Below are 26,191 nucleotides of genomic sequence, written 5' to 3'. Positions count from 1 at the left end.
TAGGACTTTGAGACCTGAGCCTGCTGGTTTTAACCGGGGCTTTGTGCTTCTGTTTACCTGAAAGAGTCCGTGGACAGAGCCCCAGAGCGCCAGTCACTGTGTTTGCCCCCCTGTGCTTTCAGTGCTAAAGCACTTCACCCAGTACATGGCTCTTTTGTTGTCATGAAGACCCTGATTGTGTTGGGAAGTAATGAGGTTGTGTGGAGTTTGTGGCATTGGCCTGTAGCAGAAATTGCCGTGGTGTTTGACTTCTGACATTGAAAATGACTCTAACTGTTGTCTACAATAATCGTAAGTATGCAGAGATGGAATTTAAAGTTCAACAGGAAGTGCAGGCTAACCTGCAAGGATGCTTAACAGACAGTACAAATAAACAAAGCGAAAACTGAAAGCGAGAGGTTTTGGGTCGTGAGGCGTGTGGTTTGTGGCTGAGGATGAAAAACCTTGCTCTGACTCTCTGGGTTAAAGGCTGCGTCTTAAAGGCTTCTTAAAAGATTTAGGCTAAAGCTCTCAGGTCTGCCCTGCCATCACACTGTGGAGTGTAATATAGCACCAGTCTATGAAACCATACAAGATCATATTAAACCATACAGGTTCATACAAAACCATACAGGATCATATAACACCATACAGGTTCATACAAAACCATACAGGATCATTTAGCACCATACAGGTTCATACAAAACCATACAGGATCATATAACACCATACACAATCATACAAAACCATACAGGATCATACAAAACCATACAGGTTCATAAAAAACCATACAGGATCATATAACACCATACAAGATCATATAACACCATACTCAATTATACAAAACCATACAGGACCATATAACACCATACAAGATCATACAAAACCATACACAATCATACAAAACCATGCAGGTTCATACAAAACCATACAGGTTCATATAGCACCATACAGGTTCATATAATACCATACAGGATCATATAACACCATACAGGATCATACAAAACCATACACAATCGTACAAAACCATACAGGATCATACAAAACCATGCAGGTTCATACAAAACCATACACAATCATACAAAACCATACATGATCATATAAAACCATACAAGAGCATACAAAACCATACAGGATCATACAAAACCATACACAATCATACAAAACCATACAGGATCATATAACACCATACAAGATCATATAACACCATACTCAATTATACAAAACCATACAGGATCATATAACACCATACAGGATCATACAAAACCATACACAATCATACAAAACCATACAGGATCATACAAAACCATACAGGATCATACAAAACCATACAGGTTCATACAAAACCATACAGGATCATATAACACCATACAAGATCATATAACACCATACTCAATTATACAAAACCATACAGGATCATATAACACCATACACAATCATGCAAAACCATACACAATCATACAAAACCATACAGGATCATACAAAACCATACACAATCATACAAAACCATACACAATCATACAAAACCATACAGGATCATACAAAACCATACAGGTTCATACAAAACCATACAGGATCATATAACACCATACAAGATCATATAACACCATACTCAATTATACAAAACCATACAGGATCATATAACACCATACACAATCATGCAAAACCATACACAATCATACAAAACCATACAGGATCATATAAAACCATACAGGTTCATACAAAACCATACAGGATCATATAACACCATACAGGTTCATACAAAACCATACACAATCATACAAAACCATACAGGATCATACAAAACCATGCAGGTTCATACAAAACCATACACAATCATACAAAACCATACATGATCATACAAAACCATACAGGATCATACAAAACCATACACAATCATACAAAACCATACAGGATCATATAAAACCAAACAGGATGGGTGTGTCTTCATGATCAGTAGCTGATCTTATGCTAATTAATGGATATGTGTATGGTCCTCACGGTATTACAGTGGAGATCTACTAAATGAATTGGGGTAGGATAGCTGTTTTTTTTTTTTGTTTGTTTGTTTTGCCTTTGTTTTTAATTGTTTGTGTGGATGTTTACATGTATCTCTGTCAGTTTTGTGTATTTGGATTAGACTGGTAGCTGGGTTGCACTGTGCTGTTTGTTATAAGTTTGATGTCTAGTTTTAGTTTTCAAACCTGTGTGTGTGTGTGTTGGTGTGTTTGTCTGTGTGTTTGTCTGTTAGGGTTATAGTCATGGCTGTGTTTGTATGTTTACCAAAAGTCAGTACTATATTTATGTAATATGACCTCTCTCGCTTTTTTTTCCGACAGTTGAATGTACATGTTCCACTCCCAGATGAGTGGGTTTTTCGGTTTTGTTTTGTTTTTTTTCAGTGTGAGTTTCTGGGAGGCGTGTGTGCATGCTGGTGTGTTAGCCGGTGCCAGACTGTGGTTGGCGTATGTTCAGTCTCACTGCACTGTTTGCAGACTTTTGAAACAGAACAAAGGTTGAAGTAGTGTTACAGAGGTAGCATGCCCCCCCCCCCCCCCCCACACACACACACACTTCTCTTTCTGCCTGTTCTTGCATTCTTTCATTTTTTTTCTTTCTCTGTTGATTCTCTTTAACTTTAAGCCCCTCACATGCTTAGAGGATTCTGAGATTATGCACATAGCAAGTGCATAAAGGCAGTCTTTACACACTCAACCCCTTCTCAGTTTTCTTCACTGTGATTGTCTTCTTAAACTTTATGAATGGACTTAATATAAACTGCTCTGGTTCACTAAACAAGAGTCTAAGATGAGTATGTGTTAAGGTGGGTTTCATTGTCTGTCTGTCTGCCTGCCTGTGCGCGTGTGTCCGTGTGTGTGTGTGTCCGCGCGTGCGTGTTTGTGCGTGCGTGCGCGTGTGCGTGCGCGCGAGTGTGTGTGTGTGTGTGTGTGTGTGTGTGTGTGTGTGTACGTCCTCTCCATCACCAAACTGTAAAGGAGGCCCATGATTTTTCTCCAGAGCATTCTTGTCATTCCTGTCCCTTGTGAACTTACACACACACACACCCACACACCCACACACTTGTACATACACACATAGTCAGCTAACTCAATAAAGCCCTGCTGATCCAGGACGAGAAGAACGTTTGAGTAACACTAATCTAATATTTACTAAAGTATCAAAAGAAACTCTCTGTCTCTCTGACTCAGTCTCTCTCTTTCTCACACACACACACACACACACACACACAAACACAAACGCTGCTCTCCTCTGCTGATGCTTTGTGTTTTTTGGCAGTAGCGTAGAGAGGACATTGCGCTATGTTTGTTTAAGAGTAGATGGTTTTGTAACACTTTGTGCTTAGGTTTGGACAGATGGGATGGCCCATACACACACACACACACACACAAGTCAGTGATTTTGCTGTATGGTTGTGCCATTGCCCTGTGGATGAAAATGGGAATTTTTAAGGGGACAGTAGGCCCTCTGCCCTCTGACATATGTAATTCACTCAGAACTTTTACCTTGGATAGAAACACAGACAGAGAGACAGACAGACAGGCATGCAGTGACAGCAGCCACTTTAATTCATTCACTCCCCACCCTCTCTCTCTCTCTCTCTCTCTCTCTCTCTCTCTCACACTCACACACACACACACACACACACACACACACACACACGCTTTATCACTGTCACTTGTTTTCCCTCTCTTTGCTCCCTCTCTCTGTTGCCGACAAATGACAGAGTTTGTGTGGATGGGACAGCGTGTACCCTAATAATAAGGTAAGTTATACTTTACCTGACCCTGTACTGTCTCCTCTCGACTCTTCAGGACAAGCGTCCACAACATCATACCAATCTTATCATCTTCTGTTTGTTTATTTGTGACATATTTCCACCTTGTTACATGTTCCATAGATTAGAGACTGAAATTTGAGTTGAGATTTGAATTGGGCGATGTGGCTGGTTCTGAAAGTTTCCATGTAGAGTGATGTCTTTTGTTTTGGGCATGTGTGTATGTGTAAAGATGTTTGGCTTAATCAGACCTGGCATTTGTGTGTAAAGGAGCTGAAATGAAGTGTCTGCATTCTCTAAGAGTGATCATAACCACCTCACTGGAACTGCTGTGTTACACTGCTGTTAATGCGCACACACACAGACACATTGGTCTGTAATCTTTCCTCTAAACTTATATCTCATATCTGACATCTCCCAACTCTTTTCCTGTGTCTCACTTCCCCTCGTGTGTAGAGTGGAAAAATGGAGGCAGAGAGTCTGAGAGAGACACAGAGAGGGAGTGGGAGAGAGAAACAGAGGGAGAGAGAGAGAAACAGAGTGAAAGACTGAGAGGTTAATGAGTAAAAGTCAGTGGTCTGTGTAACTCGGGGACAGTGGAGTCTTGTGATGGTAAGAAGAGCACAGCGTGGATGTGTGTATGGACCTTCCAGAAAAGCCCAGCTTTTTTGTTTGGAAGAACGTTCCACGGCTCAGACTGCTGAGCCGAGGTGCCGCTCGGGGGACAAAAGAGGACAGCGGGACACTGTAGAACGATCCAGAATCATCTACTCTGTGTTTGTTCAGAGCTGACTCTGGTTAAACCGTTGATTCTGCACCACAAATCAGTACGGCGTGTAATACACACCCACTGCTTACTGTCACACGTTAACAGTCACACACACACACACACACACACACACACACACACAGAGTGAACACCCAGAAACAGAGAAAATTTAAGGAAGTAGTCGAGGTGACTAAAATGCTTGAGACACAGTTCATAAAGTGCTATATACAGACAAACACATACCCACATGTGTTTACTCACATATTTTGATACTCTTTTGGAAGTCCCATGCCAATAAACATTACAGGGGCTTCATGTAGCCTAAATATAACAGTGACTGGCTGTCAACAGTCCTCTGTGTGTGTGTGTGTGTGTGTGTGTGTGTGTGTGTGTGTGTGTGTGTGTGTGTGTGTGTGTGTGTGTGTGTGAATGTGTCCGTGCTTGTGCGTGCGTGTGCCTGTGTGTTGCGTGTGTTTGTGCGAGAGGGAATAGTAGCAACAAGGCCAAAGGCCTTTGGTGTCCTTGCCTCTGATTGGATAATAATAGTTTCTGGTCTTCTTGCTTTCTCTCTACACAGGGCCGTTAATGAAATAGATATGTTTGTGGACAGAGGCTGGTGCTACAGTCTTTTCTGTACATCTCAATGTCTCAGTGGTCACTGGCTCTGTCATTCCCCTCTCCCCAGGATGATTGACACAGGGGTGCTGCTTCTGCTGAAAGGCAATAAAAGATTTTGTCAGGTAGCTGACAGTCTTTTTAAACAATAACTAGACATTGGTATAATTCTTGAGATGTTTTGAGTATGTTCGCAAGTTGCGACTTGGTCAGAAGAGTCCGTGTTTTGTAGCTGAACTGTTTATGAACGTACGATCATTTTCCAAAGTACACACAACAAAACTGGGAGGACAGATTGGGTTTAAAAGGACTGTTGGTATGGATTCATGTCTAAGTGTATTCATGTATAAATGAGAAGGGATTTCTTGCTCTTGACACACATAATGTATGTGTGTGTGAGGGTTTTTTTTTTTTTCCATGAAGTCAGTCTTGATTGGAGTGAAGGTCACTCTCTCTCTTTCATTTGTCCCTTAGTCAGAATCAGTCAGTCAGGCTTAAAGGACACGGAGAAACACTTACAGTCAACTCATCCGTTACTCAATACTTCCTCAAACCAGCCACTGCCAGACACTTTCATTCTTACTCTGCTCCGTGTGTGTGTGTGTGTGTGTGTGTGTGTGTGTGTGTGTGTGTGTGTGTACACTACCCCTGAGCTGACTGGTGCTTTTGATATTATCAGAAGTTAACATATTTTCACAGTAATGTTTCTGTTTGTTGTTTTGAAGGTATCCTGAGCATAAACATGCTATACCTCTACGTGCATGTCCGACATATTAACCTCGTCTCTTATACCAGAAAATCCAAGTGTGTAAGTGGATTATAACGCATCTTGCATCTGATGAGAGTTGGATGGTTGCAGAAAGAGAGTCATCCAACATCATGCTATTTCAGTGATCCACAGAACTTTGTGACTGTGCGACACACACAAACAGGAGGTAACCCAGCCCCCCCACCACCACACACACACACACACACACACACAGTACAACTGTCCTCAGATCAGGCATCCATCAAATCCATTCCAACCCTCAGCTTTGGGCCATGAATTCAGACTGATCCCACATCAGAGCTTTGGCATGTTGCCCATGTCACCTTAACAGTGTCTTTGTTCAGTCTTACCTAACATTTAGTAATGCATTTTGTGATCAACCTTACATAAGATCACAGATTAGAAACTTGGTCTGTCTGTGCTGACTCACTGTCAGATGAGTTCATGTTCTTTTGACCCTTGTAAAGAGTCAGAAATACAGAAATAGAGCGAGTCATGTGACGTGGAGCTGGCGGAAATGAGACCCGTTCCACGAGCGCTGCGTTGTAGTGCTTGATTTCAGTCAGTGAGTGAGAGAATGAAGTGTTTAAGACTCCTGAGAAGGCCACAGACTCCTGAAGGGCAGGTTCAGACTGACAAGTCTGTGAGCTGATTAGCAATTACTCATCCACAGACATACACAGGTAACAAGTGCAGGAGACATTTAATGAGACCATATCAAAATATAGAGGGGCTGTGTGTGTGCGCGCATGCCTGTCTGTGTGTGTGTCTGTCTTCCTGTACGTACAAGAGAGCAGTCAGGCAGACAAGAAATCTTTAGAGGCTGAATGTTATGTAAAAACTCTGACACTGTAAACATCACAACAGCAACACAAGCTTTATCTGTGTCTGGAAATCTTGTGGATCAGAAATAATAACTGCACAATGTAAGCTGAGTCAGAAACAAGCACTGCACATGTAACGGCACAAATTAATTTTTACATTCATAATTCATGGAATTATTAAATGTTAAATAGTTTGGTTCCTCATTGTTCCCTCAGGCTATAACGTAGCAGTCTGCTCTTTCCTACTGTTTAGATGTTGGAAAATGTTCAGAGAGCATTAAAGTTAGTGCATCTTGAAAATGTGTTGTCTGCAAGATGATAAATTTTCAATTTTGCACAACCAAACTTTTGTTTTCAATACATGTCCTCATCCCATATTTTTGCACTTTACCCTGTCATGCTGTTATTGGGATGTGTGTGTCTGTGTGTGTCTGTGCGTGCGTGTGCGTGCGTGTGCGTGCGTGTGCGTGCGTGTGCGTGCGTGTGTGTGCGTGTGTGTCTGTGTGAGAAGGTCAAGGCTTTGTCTGTGTGGATTAGAGAATCGTAGACCGGGCTTGTGTAATCGTCTGAACAGAGTGTCGGTATTAATGTTGATGTGACAGTAGGCCAGCAGGCCTGAGATGCACCAGACACACACACACACACACACACACACACACACACACACGCGTGCACACACACGCACACACACAAAACACACACACATGCGCGTGCGTGCGTGCACACACACTCTTACATGTATACCGACTCACCCAAACATAGCCCCACACCCTGCATTGAAATCTTCTTATAGTCTGTGTGTTGAGTATGGGAGAGATGGGGGTTGGTGGAGCAGACCAGGATTAAAGGGTGTGTATGTACACTGTCTTTTCTACACCATGTGTGTTTGGCCCTGAGGAAACCCTTCCCCTTCATGTGCTTTCCTGCTCAACGCTGGCGCTGAACGTTTTAGTTCAGTAGAGAGCCCTTTGGTGGCCGGCTAGCGCCTTTGTGTAAATGTTATTTGAAGCAGGAGATGGCTGCCAAGCAAAAACAGGCCTAAAACTCCCTGAACGTACATAGCTGAATCAACTTGGATCTTTTGAATACTTTGAATTTTGAACATCAGCCTCTCTCTCTCTCTCTCTCTCTCTCTCTCTCTCTCTCTCTCTCTCTCTCTCTCTCTCTCGTTCTCGTTCAATCTCTTCATTTCCCCCGTCTATTAAAAGATGTAGAATCTGTCTTTCTCTGCCCATTTAGCTGTGTAGTGGTCCATTGGCCCCCTAATGGAGAGATGGAGAGAGCTGTAGTGTCTGCCAGCAGCCACCCATCGCCCCTGAAAATGCCCCCCCAAAAAAACGCTCCTTTATGTGGGTACACAGGAGGCCAAGGCTGTGTCTGCCAGTCTAAACACTCAAAGCACTGTTTGTTTATTTTTTGTTTTTTTGTTGTTTTTTTTTTACCCACTGTGGCACTTTGACAAAATTGAGTTTGTGTTTGAAAGCAGACCTCCTTTTTTCGTGTGTTCTTCTCTTGGAGCGACAGAGACACTCCTCATAGTGTCAGTCTGAAAAGCCACACCGCCTCTCTACCCTTGACAAAAGACAAATCAGCTCACAGCTGCCAAGTAAGAAAAAGGCTTTAGGGCTCTTAATTAGAGCTGTGTATGTGTGCTAGACTTTAAAGTGTCTTCTGCCGCACCGTGTCATAGGGAATAACCACTGTAGCTCATGGAACTCAAACCTCACAGCGGGGAAACGTTTAACCAGAGGACAACTTGGATGGGAAGTTTTTAATATAACAAATGTGAGAACAGTCATGGTGGAAAAACGTCTTGTAATCTATTATTTACAATGACTTGTTTTTGTTTTTTTTTTTTTAATGCAGTTCCTCTCAAGCGTGCCTCGTAGATTATCTCAGGTTTTAGACCAGTCAGCTGTCATGCGGTGCATGTGGTCACACACACAGAGAGAGAGAGAGAGAGAGAGAGAGAGAGAACTTAAAGGACACGGCGCAGTGCGCTCTGGGACGCGGCCAGCAACGTCGGAGGGCTGTGTGTCATGGGTACGGCTTTGGGGACAAAAGCTCTATTCTGAGACAGGAGGCAAGATGTGCCCGGGCAGAAGTCTGTCTCTCTGCCGTTCTGTGTGAATAGGTCAGCCAGAGGATGAGGGAGGCAGAGGGATGGTGGGGTCGGGTGGAGCCGTGCCGACACCACCATGACTCAGAGGGAGCGTACAGGGTGTAGTTACGATCTGATGTTACTGAATCATTTCTGAGAGAAAAGTGAGGGTACTACTTTAGTTACTCTAATCAATAAGCCTGCATGGTTTTATACAGCGCTGTATTCTCACGTACAGACATAAAGACACACACACACACACACACACACACACACACACAGGGCTTTGGGCTGGCTGTAGAGGGGGAGACAGACAGCTCTGTGTTTGACCCTGGCTCTAGCAGTGACCAGTGGGATGGCTGATCTCTGATTCAGATGGCAGGACTCTCACTAGCTCTGACATTACAAAGCTCCTCTGTCCCGCTGCCCTCTCTCTCTCTCTGTCTGTCTCTCTGTTCCACTCCTCTCCTCTCTTCACTCACTCCCCCTATCCCATTCTTTCTCTGTCTCCTTCAATTTCTCTCACTCCCTCTCTGTACATCGTGTTACTATTCTCTGAAGCAGAATAAGATTCTTATGTGCAGACGAAAAGGAAATAACAAGGAAAAGAAGGAATGCGTTGGAAAAGATGAGTGGAACGTAACTCATGTCTAATTTTTTTTTTTTTTTTACACAGCTTGATAAGTTTTCTGTTTTGTTGCCATGGCAACAACGTCCCACCCTCTCCTCTAGCTCTGAACCTGTGGAATCAGGCAGATCTCCTACACACTCCACAAAGACTACATAACAGAACTTGTAGAAGTCCATGCAGACAGCGGTTTAGTCACGTGTGGTGTCTTATGTATGAGCTGACGTGAATCTGACTGATTCAGAGGGAAAGAGGAGAATGAGCTATCAGCTCCGTACATGGAGCTGTCAGTTTCCTGGACATCTCATTCACTCTTATCCAGTAAGAGCGAGCACAGCTGTGCTGCTAGTTCAAAGAGGTTGAGACATCACCGGGCCTTTCTGCAAAGGCCTGTTCGGTGCCTCATCCTAAAACAGATGCTTTTCTCAGTTCAGTTCTGCTTGCTAATTATTTTCTTTCTTTCTTTCTTTCTCTCTTTCTCTCTTTCTCTCTCCATCCCTCAAGGTCATTGTGTGAGTAGACATGGTTAAAGCTTTTTCTCTGCAGTGTCAAGATGACAAGGAGAGAACAGGCAGAAACCAAACAGTTGAGCATGTTTTGTTTGTCTGACCATCTCTGACATTCCTATGCAACTGACACCCAGTTTTCAGAATGGGACGGAGAACAAGCACCAGGAGTTTCACCACGGCCTGCGATGGTTTGAAACTACGGCCATTGCCTGTGTCTCTCTCTCTCTCTCTCTCTCTCTCTCTCTTTGTCTCTATCTCTCTCTCTTTGTCCCTATCTCTCCCTTTGTGTCTTCACGACTGTGGCTAAGCTGTGTTTTCTGTCTGTGACCTCGCTAACCGTCTGAATGTATTCCTGTGTGTGTGTGGGTGGGTGCGTCGGCGTGTGTGTGTGGTTGCGCGTAAACGTCTGTCACAAAGCTATGTGGCATACATAATGTCAACATAGACTATAAATTACTTCAGCACGGCTGTGTCACAGAAACAAAGCCACTGTGGTGAAGCCAGACCACAGAATACCAGGCAACTGGGTTTACCGTTTGCTTTTTGTTCCCATTCACAGTAGATGGCAATTTGACCTTCTTGTAGTAGTCGCACACAACAAAAAGAACACGGGTTTGATAATTGTGGTTTTGCCTGAGACCATTTTAAAGGGACTTGTGCACTAAACCACTTGCTTTTTTTGTTGTAGTCTTTGTTCTAGAGCGTGGTGTGCAGGTTAATGTTTCGACATTGTGCAGAAGTCACAGGTCAGGGAAAGAAGCAGCCTCTTGTCAGCTCTCTGGAAGTGTGTGGTGTCTGATTACACTGTGAAGTGCTGCTCTAAACCTGAGAGCTGTTAAAAGGCCAATGGGAGCGAAGCTGTGAAATGCTAAAGCAGATTTTACTCCGTGTCCGAGTGCATTATGGGAGGAGAGGAATATTTTTATTAAGACTGCCTGCGAGGGGAAGGGCTAACTGGGTTATGATTAGGCTTTTAGTGTGTGTGTGTGTGTGTGTGTGTGTGTGTGTGTGTGTGGGGTTGTGGTGGGGTGGGGAAGCATGAGAATCATTTTGCCTAATGGTCTGTTATCATTATACAGGAAGTGTTCATATGCACACCTTCAAGGGAGATAAGAGACTGTTTCTCTCTCTCTCACTCACAGACACTCACAGACACACACACACACACACACACACACACGGTCTGGATTCTCTCTCTAATCTCAGCTCTCGCTTATCTTGACTTCTGGAAATTAAAACTATTAGATAAAAGCTCAGTAATTCAAAGTGTTCCAGTTTCAATTAGCCTGAATGTCACACATACTGTAATTCAGTGGGCATGATACAGAGGGATCAAACTGGCTTCATCTGAATTCTGATGAGTCATCCTCAGCCCAAAAATGCAAACACTATAGATGTCAGTTAATTGCCAAAGTTACATCTCTAAAGTCCTTTTTCGATGGACTAGAGAGAGTGAGAGGGTGAATCTTTCCCTCCCATATTTAAGTGTGCTCACTCACCCTCTCTCTGTTCACATTAGCGCAGGTTACTTAGACATGAGTCACTGTATACCAGTCCTCACTCAGTTTTTTTCCTAGAAAAAAAGAGCCAGTGTGAATGAGTAACTGTGTGTGTGTGTGTGTGTGTGTGTGTGTGTGCGTGCGTGTGCGTGAGGGGAGAATTCAGGCCTACAGTGATCTGACAGCATTCTTAGAATAGTGCAAGCCTAGGTTTACAACAAGGAATGTTCATGTGCGGAAGTTTTTGTGTCCTCTCTTTCTCACACACGCGCACACACACACACACATTCTCATTCACACACATGTTTTAACTAAATAATTTCCATTGACCGTCTTTCACCAAGGAGTGTTAAGCATGTAGCAGCCAAGACTTTTGCTGTCTGTTTTGTGTCGTGGTACAGTAAGTGTGTGTGTGGAATTAGTTAACGTGGGGAAGCCGGTAAAAATTTAAATGTAGGCATTAACTGATTAGCTCTATCAGTGGTACAACGGTGTTGTCCATTTCTGAGGCATTTGTAACTAAAAATGTCCAAACAGTCATAAATTCACAGCTCCTTTTGCTTCAAAGGCATTTATACAGCTGGTAGGACAATGGCCTAGATTAATAAATTAAATGCGGTCATAACTACAATGTCTGTGATGTCATCTCCTCTACTGTTTCTTACATACACATTGAGAAAATACATCTACAAATTCATTCGTTTGTTGGATTCATAATTATAATGACGTTATTATACTCTATTGCTCTCGCTTTCACTCTCGCACTCTCTCTCACTCACACACACACACACACACACACACACACACACACACTCACATACACACACACACACACACACTCTCTCTCTCTCTCTCTCTCTCTCTCTCTCTCGCACTCTCTCTCTCTCTCTCTCTCTCTCTCTCTCTCTCTCTCTCTCTCTCTCGCACTCTCTCTCAAAGACTGCAGGTGATCAAATGCCTGCTTGTGTCTGAAGAGCGTGTGAACTGCAGATCCAGTGACCTGTAGGCCACAACCTCTGACCTCTCTAGACTGCTGGCAGACCTTCAACACATACGGCCACCCATCCAGCTTTCTCTCTCTCTCTCTCTCTCTCTCCCTCTCTCTCTCTCTCTCTCAGACGTACATGTCCCACACCCCCACCTTCCGTTCTTCTGCGGTTAAGGCCAGTGTCCTAATGAGTGAGCCTATTTAAAGAGAACTCCATTGGTGTCTAAATATAACCCCTTAAGATGCTCTGTCTAAGCACTGCACAGGCTCCTGTGTCTTTGTGGCTTTTGGCTGAACACCGTCACTGTCCCAGCTCTTTCTCTCTCTCTCGCTCTCTCTCTCTCTCTCTCTCTCTCTCTCTCTCTCTCGCTCTCTCTCTCTCTCTGTGTATCTCTCCCTCACTTTCTCTCTATCCTCTGCTCTGTCTTTATCTCTCACATGCTTTCTGTCTTTCATTCTCTTAGGTGCTCTCTCTCTCTCTCTCTTGCTCTCTCGCTCTTTCTCGTTCCTCTTTCTCGGTCTTTTTCCTCTTTCTCTTTGGAAGCATAAAAGGACACTCCTTGCTCTACTAAAGGGGCCACATCAGGCCCCTCATCCTCGGGAGGAAACATGTTCTCGTATCTGCGCTCCCCGCACTACCTGGTGAGTGGTTGAGAGAGGAGATGGGGGAGTGAGAGGAAAGAGGGGGGGAAGTGGAGTGCATGGGCTGAGGTTGCGGTCACTGTCAGCGCGGTGCTTTGGTGTTTTCCGTGGTTTCCGTATGGTCACGGCAGATGGTGTTTGTCTGTAGCTGCTGTGATATTGCGGGTTTGTACTGTGTAAAGAAGGCTTTAAGACACCTGCTGGCGTCAGATTTATCTTTGTACGGAAAGTTATGGTCCTTATTTTAAAGGAGCTCAATTAAAATGCGTGTCTGAGTAAACAGTAGAAATGAGACAGAAGGACCTAATGTGTCCTGTTGACAGTTAGCTTGATTGGCAGATAGACCATGGAATACCATCTGTATTCTCTCACCATCGTAACCAGGCCCTGTACGTGTGTGTACTTCTGTGTCTCCATGTGTATATGTTCACGTAGTGTAGTGCAGTGTGCGTCACGTGTTCTGTGCGTTCTTGTGTGTGCTTGTGCTTTTAAGAGAACTGACGCAATGGAAGGTAAAGAGCAATTGTATTGAAGCTTGGCTGGAAGTTTTCTTTCTGTCCTTGGTGCCTATTCAAGGTGTTTTAATCCCAGTGAAAAGGGTTTTGATGGAAAGCATTACTCAGCGCACAGACGGTCAGAGGTTGAAGGTTTTGTCATGAACAACACTCTTAGTGATGTTGCTTGATTAGTATACAGTGCTTTTTAAACTCTTTTTCTCTCTTTCTCTCTCTCGCGCTCTCTCTCCTCTGTCTGTTCTCTCTCTGTCGTTCTCCTCTTTTCTTCATTGTGTTGTGTGAGTTGCTCTGAGGGCAGGCTGTATTGTTTGAATGGCCATTGTTCAGTCTGTACCAGGAGCTGTTGTTCTCTTCACACCATGTCAGAGAGCATCAGTGAACCCTTACCCAGCTGCCTCCTACCTATTGTCTGTCTGTCTGTCTCTCTGTCTGTCTGTCTGTCTGTTGCACAGGTCAGTCACTGCTTCCATAATTAAAATTAAAGGCACTCTTGGCTGATTCCTGGCTAGACAACTGTAGTCAAATCTGAAGTAAAAGGCAGAAGTACATACTTTTTTTTTTTTTAAAGAGAATCAGTAAGTGAGGAACTGGGACAGTCCTATTAATACTCTTGATGAGAAAAAGATTTTTCTGTTAGGATGTCTGTACTGGGCTGTCCTTTCTGTGCTGTGTGATATTCATGGTTGTAAACATTACTAAGGCTTGGAGCGTGAAGCTGGGAAAGTGTGCGGCGATGGGTTTCCATGGTGACCCGATGTTTCAGAGTGGTATTATTCCTGAGACGCATCCAGCTGACAGGATGAATGTGTGTTTTTGTTTCAACTCTGACAAATATTACAAGCTCCCGAGTTCCCAGTCTGGATTATCAAAGTGTGTGTGTGTGTGTGCGCCTGTGTGTGTGTGTGTGCGCGCGCGCCTGTGTGTGTGCACGTGCGTGCTTGCTCATTTTTCTGTGTCTGAATCCATCACAGTGCTCAAAAAAATGAAATTTGTTGGATCCATTGAGCGGTTACATTACGCCTCCTCTCTGAGAAAGCCTTCCTCATTTTGATGACATTCATTCCTCGAGTTTTGGCACTTAAAAATCAGACATGTCAAGTTGGTGTAACTGTCTAGGAATGTATTCAAAGAAAAAAAAAAAAGGAACATAAACATTGCATTGAACAAAAACACGTTTGATTAAGAGCTAGCACAGCGGACAAGAGGAATTGTCGTGTAGACTATAAAAACGTAATCATGAAACTCTCCAGGCTTTGGAATGGTAACAGTAGTAATCATGTGAATCACAAAGGCCTAACTGTCCCTATGTTATTGCAGTGTTCCTGTCAGGGTACTGTTACTGTGGTTTAGGGCTTCCCTTGGCTGAACTGTGACTCTGTGTATGGTTTGGTATGGTCGTGATTTCAAAGACTGCGCTGTTGCTCTGTAAACACTATGTAATATACTCTTATCTTTCAAAACACAGATTAGAAGACATCAACCAGACAGGAGGTAATCTCATTTTAGAAGTTATTTTAAATCTCTCTCTGCCTGTTTCTACATAAACAATAATCACTTCTGGTACTTTTGTGTAACGGGATAAATATTGCAGCCTGCCAGTTATAAAGTAGCTATTGGCTGGTTGAGAGTATGGGTGGGTGGGGCCAGTGCTTTGGGGTGAAGAAGTGTATAACTATGCTCTAAATGTGTTGCTTATTAGCTGTATGTAACCTTATGGTACTGGCTGATGTTGGCTGTTAAACCAACCAGTTAAAGGCAACCTACTCTTATACTGGGAAAACTACAGCTCTCCAGATACAGTGCCACTCTGCTCCTTGCTCTCTGTGAGTATAGTTCATATGAGAGTATGTGTGTCTGTCTGTTTATACCTCCATGTGTCCGGTCGGTGGACTTTATTTGCCCACTTTCTAAAGCAGGTTATCAGAGTGACATACTGTTACCGTGCACTGTCAGACCTGTGTACGTCTGACCCACACGGAGCTCTCTGACCGCCTGTCTTTACGTAACACCTTAAAACATGACAGCACCACCCTGCACACAACAACCTCCACCACTCCGTAGCCTGGCAGGTCAAAGCGGAGGTGCGGTAATTAGCTTCAGCCAATCCCGTCAGAGGAATTAAGTAAGGATTACCCATTAGCCCAGAAGGCTTAGCTAAGACAGGGTTATGTATGAAGTATGTCTGTCAATCCAGCCAAAGAGCAGCGCCATAGAGAAAAAGTGTGCCTGCTTTTCTCCATTCAACTGTTTCGTCAATACGTAGAAGAAAAGCGTATCCTTGATATGCTGAATGCAGTGAAGCATTCGGTTTATTGGGTCACCTAAAAAAAAAGTTTTGCGTGTGTGTCTGTGTGTGCGTGTTTGGCCTCGTTAAGATGGGCCCGGCTCTGTCCCTGACAGCCTTGACCATCCAGCTCACTCATAGTTTTATCGCCGTCCTGCATGACTGCTAACACACAAAGTGCTCTGACACGTCTAGCTTCCGCACGGTAAATGAAGTAGTTCTCTTCTATTTCAAATTCATTGCGAGTGGCTACACTCAGTGTGACTGTCTCTCTCCGTCTGTTCCTCTGGGTGTCTGTCCTGTGCCCATCTGTTGGGATCGGGGGTTTTCCATAGAGACATTGAGGGCGCCTCAGTCTACGTTCTGCTTTAGATCAGACACATCAGGTCAGAGCTCAACCTTAAAGGTTGGCAAAAGGTCAAAGAGGTCAAGATTGGATCCAGCTGCTGCTGTTATTCCTATCCTACATTCATAGCTCATAGTTTTGAAAGAGTAAAAGAGAGAGATAAGAAGCAAATGGAACACTTACTGGAGTCAAAGAGAGAAGATCTTGTCTGTACCCCCCCCCCCCCCCACAGTTTTTTTTAACATTTTATTTGAGACAGAAAGAAGGAGAAGAGAAACTGAAAAAAATGAAAATCTGGAGACAGACAGTCTAGGAATATCTTTAACACATAGCCTGTGCTTCCTCCTCTCGCTCACACACACAAACACTAACACAACAACAGCACGCATGCACACAGGCACACACACACACGCTCAAGCTCACACTCTTTTTCCCACTCACTAGGAGGGAGTGACAATCTCACAAGTGTTTTCAACTGACACCTTGTAATGTGATGTGTATTGCATGAAAAGTGAATGAGCACTGCTGTGTAGTTTCAGCCTGTTAAATATAGGATTGGATTGTTGTCATCTTAATGTCAACTCTTTGTCCTTTTGAGTCTCATCTGGGTATTGGTATTTTGATAAAACACTCCCCCTGAAGTCACGCAGAGTGATTTTTTTTTATGATATTCTAAGTAGACAGGAAGAGCATCTGTCTCTTTCACTCACTCACATGCGCGCACACACACACACACACACACACACACGCACACGCGCACACACACACACACACACAGAACACAGCAATTTTGGAACAGAGATGACTGCATACGCACTTTGGTTCCTGGCACACTGATCACAGAACAGAATGTCTCACCAGGAGTCCTGTCTCTCACTCATGAATATTTAATGATCACTTTTTGGGGGAGAGGAGGAGAGCCAATTAGAAACAAGAGAATTCATCCACAGAGAGATACACACCTTCTGCTTTAGGAGAGTAGGGACTACCATCAAAGGAAGTTGTATTCCCCTCCACATGCACGTGTGCTCACACACAGACACACACACACACAAGCAAGCACAAGCACAAGCATGCTCTCAATCTGTGTCAGCTCTCTCTCTCTCTCTGTAGGTCACAGACTTTTTGCAGTGTTGCCATCTATCCTAGTTCTTTTTGACGGCGTATCTATAGAGAATCCCTATGAGAAACCAGTTAGTCACAAGTATGCAGCAGAAGATTGCTTCTAAGGTCTTTAGCCGTGTGTGTTTGTTGCCCTGTTTGTGTATGTTTGTGAGAGAGTGAAAGAGAGAGATTTTTGTCCGTAGCGCTGAGCCCTGAGCTGGGAACTGAAAGGTTAATTGGCTGTCTGATGCCGGCGTGGCTAAACTCAATGTGGCGTGAAATGGAACAAGGCAAAAAAAAAAAAAAAAGTCATTCTGAACTTTCCTGCTGACCACACAATAAATCAGCTCCCTCCAAACTTCCTCTTTCTCTCAGAATGAGCTCCCACATCAGTGTGGCCAAAAACACGTGTTAAAATGATGGCACTATTTGTCCTGAAGTAGTAATTTAGGACATGTATTCTTTGGTTTGACAGGTTATGATTTGAATCAAGAGCAGTTCATTTCAGACCCCCCCCCCCAAACACACACCCACACACACACATACACACAATTGGAAGCCATGAGTTTGATATGAATTCATACGCGAAAGTGATACACGCATATTATATATGTTATGAGGTGACACAGAGTGACACGAGGGCCACATCTCACACACACACACACACACACACACACACTCTCTCTCTCTCTCTCTCTGTAGGGGTGTATGGAAGGAGTGTTGGTGGATATGTAAGACGTCAGAGATGTGCTAAAACTGTTGGTGGTGTGAGTGGATGTGTTCTGACTGCTGTCACTGAGGTGGAAATGTGGGTTAAGTCAGTCATACATCCTCCACACCATACAGGAGGGGAGGGGGGGAGGGGGAGGGGGAGGTGGCCTGGGGAAAACGGAGGAGTTTGAATGGAAGGATGAAAGACAGCAGAAATGTGTGTGTAGAGATGAGAGAAGAGAAAGGAATGGACACGTGTCTCAGAGGGATGAGGAGGAGGAGGGTGACCAGGTGAAGACAGAATATGACAGAGATACAAACAGCAGAGAATCACTTCCCTCAACAACCCGATCACTCTTTACATGTTACACAGCCGTCTCACACTGCTGACTGGGTCAGAGGGTCACACACACACACACACACATACACTCTCTCTCTCCAGCTTCGATATGTGTGTTTCATAGGTAACATGCTGTTAGTGACTGAGAGAGTAGATGAAGGAAGAATACTACGGTTCAATGTGAACATGATGGGTGGTTTTCCAGAAGCAGATAAAGCCTTAACTCATTTGAAATCCTTTGTAGTCCTAGGCAAGGCTAATTTTTGTCCAGAAAACTGCCCCAAAGAGAGTTTTTCTCCCCCCCCCCCCCCCCCCCCCCCCCCCCCCTCTCTCACTCTCTCTAAAACTTCTCGCAGTAACTTGCGTTTAATTTATGCTAATTTTTACTTTATGTATTATAAACACCGTAAAAATTCAAATTCAGGTCGTTCCATACAGAAGGGTTTTGTCATGTTAATGAAGGCTGTATGAATATTAATCTGAATTTTGCATGAGAGGTTGAATTATTCTCTGGGTTATGTATGCATTGAATCCCTCCCTTTGGCACTGCAGTGACAGGTTCCCCTTTTTGACTGGTGTGGCATTAGAGCACTCTAGTGGCTGTTAAGATAAATGGAACAGTAGACAAACTTGCCTCACAGGCTTTCATCTGCTTTCTTACATTGCAAGTATTGAGAGCATTGGTACCTACGTGTATATCTACATACATGTAAATTTATACGTAGGATTCAGCTTTTGTCATTTCTCTACTCTTTTACGCAGAAATATCAATACTTTCAAATCATTGTGTTGTAGTCCAATAACCACCCATCTGTTTTCTCCCTCTTTCTCTCTCATGTGTACTCTTCGTGAGTGTGTGCGCGTGCATGTGCATGTGTGTGTGGCTGTTCTGAAGCGATAACCACAGAGGTCCTTATTAGCATCAGTTACTCCAAAACATCTTGGAGGCAACAGGCATGTCTGATACACAATTCACAAGCCTCAATGAATATACTTGTGCTAAGGTGAGAGAAACACACACAAGAACACACACACACACACACACACACACACACTTCTCTTTGTGAGGACACTCATTGACATAATGCATTCCCTAGCCCTCTGCCATAACCGCAAACTGGTCCTCACAAGGATAGCTGTACAGGTACACACACACACACACACACACACACACAATCTCTGGCTCTTTCTTCTAACTGATTTGTAGAGCAGTATGACAAAAAAGCCCATTTACCTCAGTGATAATACATACAGTTGCTGAAACAGAAAACCTCAGTGCTTTTGGTTTGGGGACATTTTTGATCCACCATCTGGCTAAGGTTCAGTTGGTTTGTCATTTTTGTGCTCGTGTTTGAGAAACTGCAGTGATGTGTTTGGCTCTTTGTTTTTATCCACTGAATATCTGCAGTGCAGAGACTGCAGGCAAACACTGCCCAGTTTGACTTAACCACTGCCTTCTGCTGGAGCAGGCGCTCTGGTAATGTTTGACAGGCACATCTCACAGGGACTTTCTGCTCTTTTTTTCTCTCCTGGCTTTTTTAATCTTTTGTTCCTGCCAAACATCCACTGTGAAGTTGATTGAATGAAAAGGTGCGTGTGTGGGTGTGGGTGTGTGTGTGTCTGTATGTCTGTGTGTGTTTGCCTGTGCGTGTGTCTCTGTGTGTGGGTGTGTTGGCCTGTTAACTTGATTTTAGTGGAGAAATACAGAAAACGGGGACTGTTTTAAAGTTGTCAGTATAGCCTCTCTCACTGTCCTGGTCAGCTTGACAGAAGCCTACATAATCAATAGAGGTCTGTGAAATTGTCTGCTGCCCTTCAATGGGAGGAAGTCTGGGGGATGGTCACTTCAGTTTCACTTCCTGTTTTAGGTAGAACTGTGTGTGGATGAGAGAGAGAGAGAGAGAGGGATCATGTTACCTCCCTATGCCTTTTTGTTTCATTCCTTTGCGAACGGACAGGGTGTAAGAGACAGACAAACTGATTGTGAAGTAGACAGATACAGAGAGCGGAGGAAGGTCTGGACCTTTTGTCATTTACTTCAACATGCTGCGCTTCAGGACGTTTAAAGACTACCCCAGAGAGGAGGATGAAGAGGAGGAAGATGATGTGTTTGTGTGTAGCCCTGGATTTAAGGTGAAACAGTCTTAATCTGTAATCTACTCTGTTGGACTGATCTGTCAGATCTTTAGACAGAACATAAATCTAATCCAACCAAATTCATGCATTCAGTCCTAATTTTGAAAAGGTTTGGATAAAGGTTTGGATAAGTGGGAAAATTGCTTTATGTTTTGTTGCTCACTATGGCAACAACTAAGAAAAACCTTCAGTAAACACTTATTTTGAGGTTGTTGTAGTCTAGACCCATTTTGTAAATGGGAACACCTCGTTTTTGCTGCATGTTAACTGTGCTGTTCTAGTTTACAGCGATGTTTAGAGAGAGAGAGTGTTGCCCTCCGTCCTAGCCCAGATTTTAGGCTGCAGTGAAGTGTAATTTAGTATGCAAATGAGCTCTCAAGAGGGTCAGAAGCCTGCTTTGAATGTTGCCTTACTAATCTTTCTCTCTCTCCATCTCTCTCCCCTTTTCTCCATGGTTTAAGTGCATGCTTCTTTCATACAAAAGTGAAAGTGTGCCTCTTTTAATGGACTCCTGCTTGGACACTCACATTGCATACAGTGTGTTACATAGGCGTTGGAAAGAACTGCTCTTGGAGCAGAACGTGGACAGTATGTGATGTAGCACACAATATTAAGGCCTCAATATTGAAATGGTTGTCTCATAAGAGGAAGCTTGAGGAATTTTCGCCGCCTGTGTTTGTTTATGCCGTCCGTTCAGTCGGACAGGATATTAAAGCATTTCCAATGGAATTGCTTCGGAACACATGTCCGCTATCACTGGAATTATTATTACTGCAGGACAGGAAGTTTCGTCTGTTTTCATGAATGTGGCTGGAATTTCTCCCTCTGGATACCAGCGCATCCTTCTTCCTCCCCAAATTCCCCACCTGCAGGGGGAGGGACGTGACTGGTAGATTTTTAATAAACCTGAGAATTTCAGTGGCGTGTTTTCCTTTTCCCATTTTGGTGCATTAGTATGGGTTTGCTTCTAAGCTAAGTCCTGTATCATTGGACTTTTCACATTCTGTTAGTCAGGTTTCCGTGCAGTGTGATCTGCACTTGGTCCCAGTGCAGTTAGAAAGTTCCTCTGCACTAAGTGCTAATGGATTCACACATTTGTAAGAAACATACAGCATCTTCCTGATGGGTAAATGGTAGGAGGCGTGTAAGCGGTGGAAAGCAAGGCTGGTAGAGGCTTTGGTTGTATAATGAGGTCCTGTGCAGGAGACTAGTGGTGCCCGTCGGCTGTTTTTAAGAGGAGAGAGAGAGAGAACTGGGACTATTTCTGTCTTGTATAGATGTCTGCTCTGTTCACGTAGTTACATTGTGCGGTTTGTTTTCTTTACCTGACTCCTCAAAATGCCAGACTTGCCAGTGACTCCAAAGCTTACTGCCCTGTCTATGTGCAGCACACATAACAACAAAGAGAGACCAGTGACCCGCCCGTTTCTTCTGGATCTTTCTCTCCTGTCATTCCTCTGCTTCACTCTCTCTTTCTCTCCTCCGCCACGCTCTGTATTTTGTTTCCCATCCAGTCATCTAGTTCTGTAGTGAAACCGACTATGGTTTGTTTCCTGTCTGTAGTATTTTTGAATTAGTTCCTCTCTGGTCAAGGTGGTTTTTGTCTGATAAGTGTGTTTCAGTCATGCAGCTCCAAGCAGTCTGTTGATTTGACATGAGTGCTCACTTCACTCCTCTGCTCTCATGTGTAGAGGTTTCTCTGCTTCTTTTCTCCATCCGTGGCGGGGGTCTGTCGTTCCTGGAGCACCCTGTTTCTGTGGTACCTCTTCCAAGCCTTCAGTACCACATTCCCCCTTTTTTAACTGTAACGCTCTCTTTTGATCCACTCTTCTCCATTCTTTTGATTCATGTTCTGTGTTGTATTATTTAACTGATTTAGCGTGTGGATGATAAAGTGCCTTTCATGTGTTGTAACAAATTGGAGCTAAATGGCACATGAAACGCCTTTAAAATACATTTTTTTTTAGTTAACACAATCTAAAGACCGGCAGTATAACTATAAAACGGAAGGTAATTGAGTGAAAGCGTGAATGTTCTTTCACTAACACTTGTATAACTGCTAAACCGACCAGATAGTGGAGAAAACGGGTAGGTTTTGGGTGCTACTTTTTAATGCAGCAGAGCAGTGTGTGAAGACAAGAAACCTGTAGTCTGCAATAAACTCCGAAGTCTGAGTCCAGAGCAGAATACGGACCAGACGTTTTTTGTTTTTTTTTTTCCAGACTGAGTGTAGGCATCGCATCATGCCTCAGTATTCAGTACACAGCCTTCAGGACTTCATAGGCATGGGCACTCTCTTTAGATATGTATTGAACACTTAGGCTAATTTCCAGGGTGAAAGGTTTGAAATTTTGGTGGGGTTTTAATGCGTGTAGTTAAGATGTATGAAGCTGGGGTTTCCAGAAGGACATTGGATGTCCAAAAGGCTTTATGTAAATGTTCTAAGTAATAGTCTAAAGTGGTATGTTGGAGACTACAGTAACTTGCAAGATGAGTGGAGAGGTCTGGAGGCAACTTTTAGATAACGTTTTATTATTATTATTATTATTATTATTATTATTATTATTATTGTTATTATTATTATTATTACTGTATTATAACAGTCTGCGTCCAATCAAAACTCATTTTATATATATATATACTCATTTACTCTTTTGTGAGAGCTTGATTTCTGTTTCAAACTAGAGTCTTGTTTTTCAGATTGAGCATATGGAGTTGTGCTCTTAACTTTGTGTCACTTTGATCAGACAGAAATTCAACATTCATGTGAAGGAGATGGACATAGTGTGCTGAAATGTTCTGCCAGGTCATGTGATGTCTGGTTGCTATAGAGGCACATCCTCTTTTTCTCATATTCTCTTTCCTGTTGTGCAGACTGTTTTGATTGGTCCATACCCACCAACTGCTCTCTTATCTGAACTAATTAAAACAGGAAGAGTAGCCATCAGATCATGTACAAATAGATGAATGAATGAAATGAATGCTTTTTTTATTTTTGCCTCCTTAAAATCTTGCTGATAATTTATTATAGGGCCTGGGTTTAGCTTAATCTGTCAGCAAGCTGTTGGCTTTCGTGTGTTCATAAAAGTGACGGCCAGCATTCCTTGGACTGATATGAGTGAAAGTGCTGAATCTGTCTTGCTGAAGTTTTCACGGCTGTCAGATCTGGCCGAAGTTTTAGGATGGATCAGTTGATGTTCCTCAGTTCTTAACTGTTAGTTAAACTCAGTCAAAGGCTTCAGGGCTGCTGAAGTTTTAGGATAGGACGGCTTATGTTCCTCAGCAGCTCCATGCTGGTTAAATTTAGCCAAAGACTTCAGGCCCTCTTCATTGTCACACATACTGCTCGTGATTTTACTGATAGTGTCAACTCTCCTCCGTACACTGCTTTCACAGTTCATTTGTAACTCACTTCTGTTTTTTTGAGAACTTTAAATCTCTTTTGAGATTTATTTGCTCCTGTTCCCGTCTGCTCGACCTCCAGGCTGTACTGTAATCTGGTCTGTTCTCTGAGACTGGTGAACCAGCAGCAGTTGGCTGTGGGCTGATGGGTCATTTTACTGTGACAGGATTAGCCATTCTGAGAGGAAAATTCCTATCAGTTTTTAAGAATTAAGGTCATCGGCAGTTTGTCAGTGAAAGCCGCATAACAAATGTAAAGTGAACTGGATTTATTTTATGGCCAAATGCTTGGCTATCCAAAACCGGAACTAATTATCCTCCCTCACCCTCTCCACAGACGGTGTCTCCCACCGGGCAGGGTCGTGCTGAATCTCCTGTCTACACGAACCTGCAGGAGCTGAAGATCTCCCAGTCTAGCCTGCCACCCCTGCCCTCCTCCTCTCCCCTGCACATACTGGGAGACTGGGAGACGCATAAGGACCAGAGCGGACGGCACTTCTACTACAACCGCACTACGCAAGAGAGGACCTGGAAACCACCTCGCATGAGAGACGCAGGGGGCAGCCGCGGGGACACAGCCAGCACGGGGGACATGGAGGTAACACACACACACACGCTCTCACACACACATTCACACACACAGTTTCACATATACTCACACAGAATTAACACAGATTTTCTTCAGAGTTACATTTTGCTCCCATGACTGGTCACTGATCTTCTTATTGCAAGGGTGAAGTACAGAAGTCCACCTTCCAAATGACCCACACACACAGCTTTCATTCAAGTCCTCTGTCTCTGTGTGTCTGTCTGTCTGTCCATGTGTGTGTGTGTGTGTGTCTGTGTGTTTGTGTGTGCAGTTAACACCTAACTAGGCCAGGGTTGAAGTAGGCCTCCGTTCTATACTTACTCACAGGAAAATGCCATGTGGATATTTAAGATTCAGCGTATTTTAACTGACCTAGCTGCAAGTGGAGCAGCCCACTAACACGCGTGCACGCGCGCGCATATTCATGCTAGTTAGCGCGGAGACCTCATAGAGAAAAGGCGGGCACTCTTAAACTGCTTTAAAAGTTTTGCTTTCCCACAGCAGTAACACAGGGAAACAAGCAAATAAGTCAGTGGCATTCTTAATAAGGAAAACGTGTTTGTTCATCCAGATCATTCAGATCATTAGATGTCTCTCAGGCTTGTGATGAGATTTGATTTACATGCGCTCACTGTTGTCTTGTACTGCCACCCAGTGGTTAAGTATTGAACTACACCATCCAATCTCTTCATGCGCCAGTTTCCAATGACAGATTGGCCTGGGCTGTCTTTAAACACTTGGTGGATTTAGTTTAAGGGCTTTAATCTCACATTTAATTACTGATCTTTATTTATCAGATGGTGTTTTCCTAGAGTGCATTCTTTTTTCTGAAGGGTTTCAGCGTCAACTTTCATGTAAACTCTGATTTCATTCCCTTGTCTCTCCCTTTTCCCTTCTCTCTCTCTCTCTCTCTCTCTCTCTCTCTCACACACTCTCTCTCTCTCTCTCACTCACTCACTCACTCTCTCTCTCTCTCGATCTTTCTCTCTTTCTCTTTCTCTCTCTCTCTCCCTCTCTTTCCAGCCACTATCATCTGAAGAGAACTGTCCCAGCACTCACTCTAGTCAGTCAGACAGTCAGTATGGATCGCCCCCTAGAGGCTGGTCAGAGGAACTGGATGAGCACGGACACACACTCTATGTGTGCGAATATACCAATGAGAAGGTAGGGACACCTCCAAGGCCCCTCTCACACGAGACTTTCATAAGCTTCTGGAAGCTGTCATTAGAAGCATACCAAACAGCCAAAACTCTTTTTAAAGTCAAAGTGAAGGGAAGTTAGCTTAAACGCTTAACAACTTTATATAGATACAAGAACTTTTGTGCTTCCAGTCATAATAACCAAGAAGATGAATGCATTACTCCTCTTTGGTCTGTCACTCACATGAACTATAGTCAGTCTTCATAAGAGTCCTTTACTCTGTCTTGTGTCTTTCAGTGGATAAAACACGTGGATGAGCAGGGAAGGCCGTATTACTACAGCGCAGATGGGTCGCGTTCAGAATGGGAACTGCCCAAAGTAAGTCCTGTCATCTGGCCTCTACCACAGGTCTCAAAACTGTTAGTCAGAGGACAGGAGTAGCATGAGTAAGGTTTTAACTGCTATCAGACGTCGCTATTTACGGCCCAGGTTTAAATGTCCCTCT

The 26,191-nt window shown here is 43.6% G+C and overlaps 1 protein-coding gene across 1 annotated transcript in view; it reads left to right on the top strand.

The window, feature by feature from the left end:
* Nucleotides 1-26,191, top strand: part of arhgap12b (Rho GTPase activating protein 12b) — a 46,922-nt gene that overhangs the window by 9,341 nt on the left and 11,390 nt on the right. Inside the window, exons 3-5 of the mRNA XM_030775745.1 lie at nucleotides 24,295-24,555; nucleotides 25,570-25,710; nucleotides 25,984-26,064. Of these exons, the coding sequence (XP_030631605.1) occupies nucleotides 24,295-24,555; nucleotides 25,570-25,710; nucleotides 25,984-26,064 (483 nt within the window). The remainder of the gene's footprint in view (nucleotides 1-24,294; nucleotides 24,556-25,569; nucleotides 25,711-25,983; nucleotides 26,065-26,191) is intronic.

This window comes from Chanos chanos, chromosome 5 (genome assembly GCF_902362185.1).
Source record: "Chanos chanos chromosome 5, fChaCha1.1, whole genome shotgun sequence".
Lineage (NCBI taxonomy): Eukaryota > Metazoa > Chordata > Actinopteri > Gonorynchiformes > Chanidae > Chanos > Chanos chanos.
The sequence above is the reverse complement of the archived record's forward strand: the minus strand, read 5'-3'. Positions and strand labels throughout refer to the sequence as shown.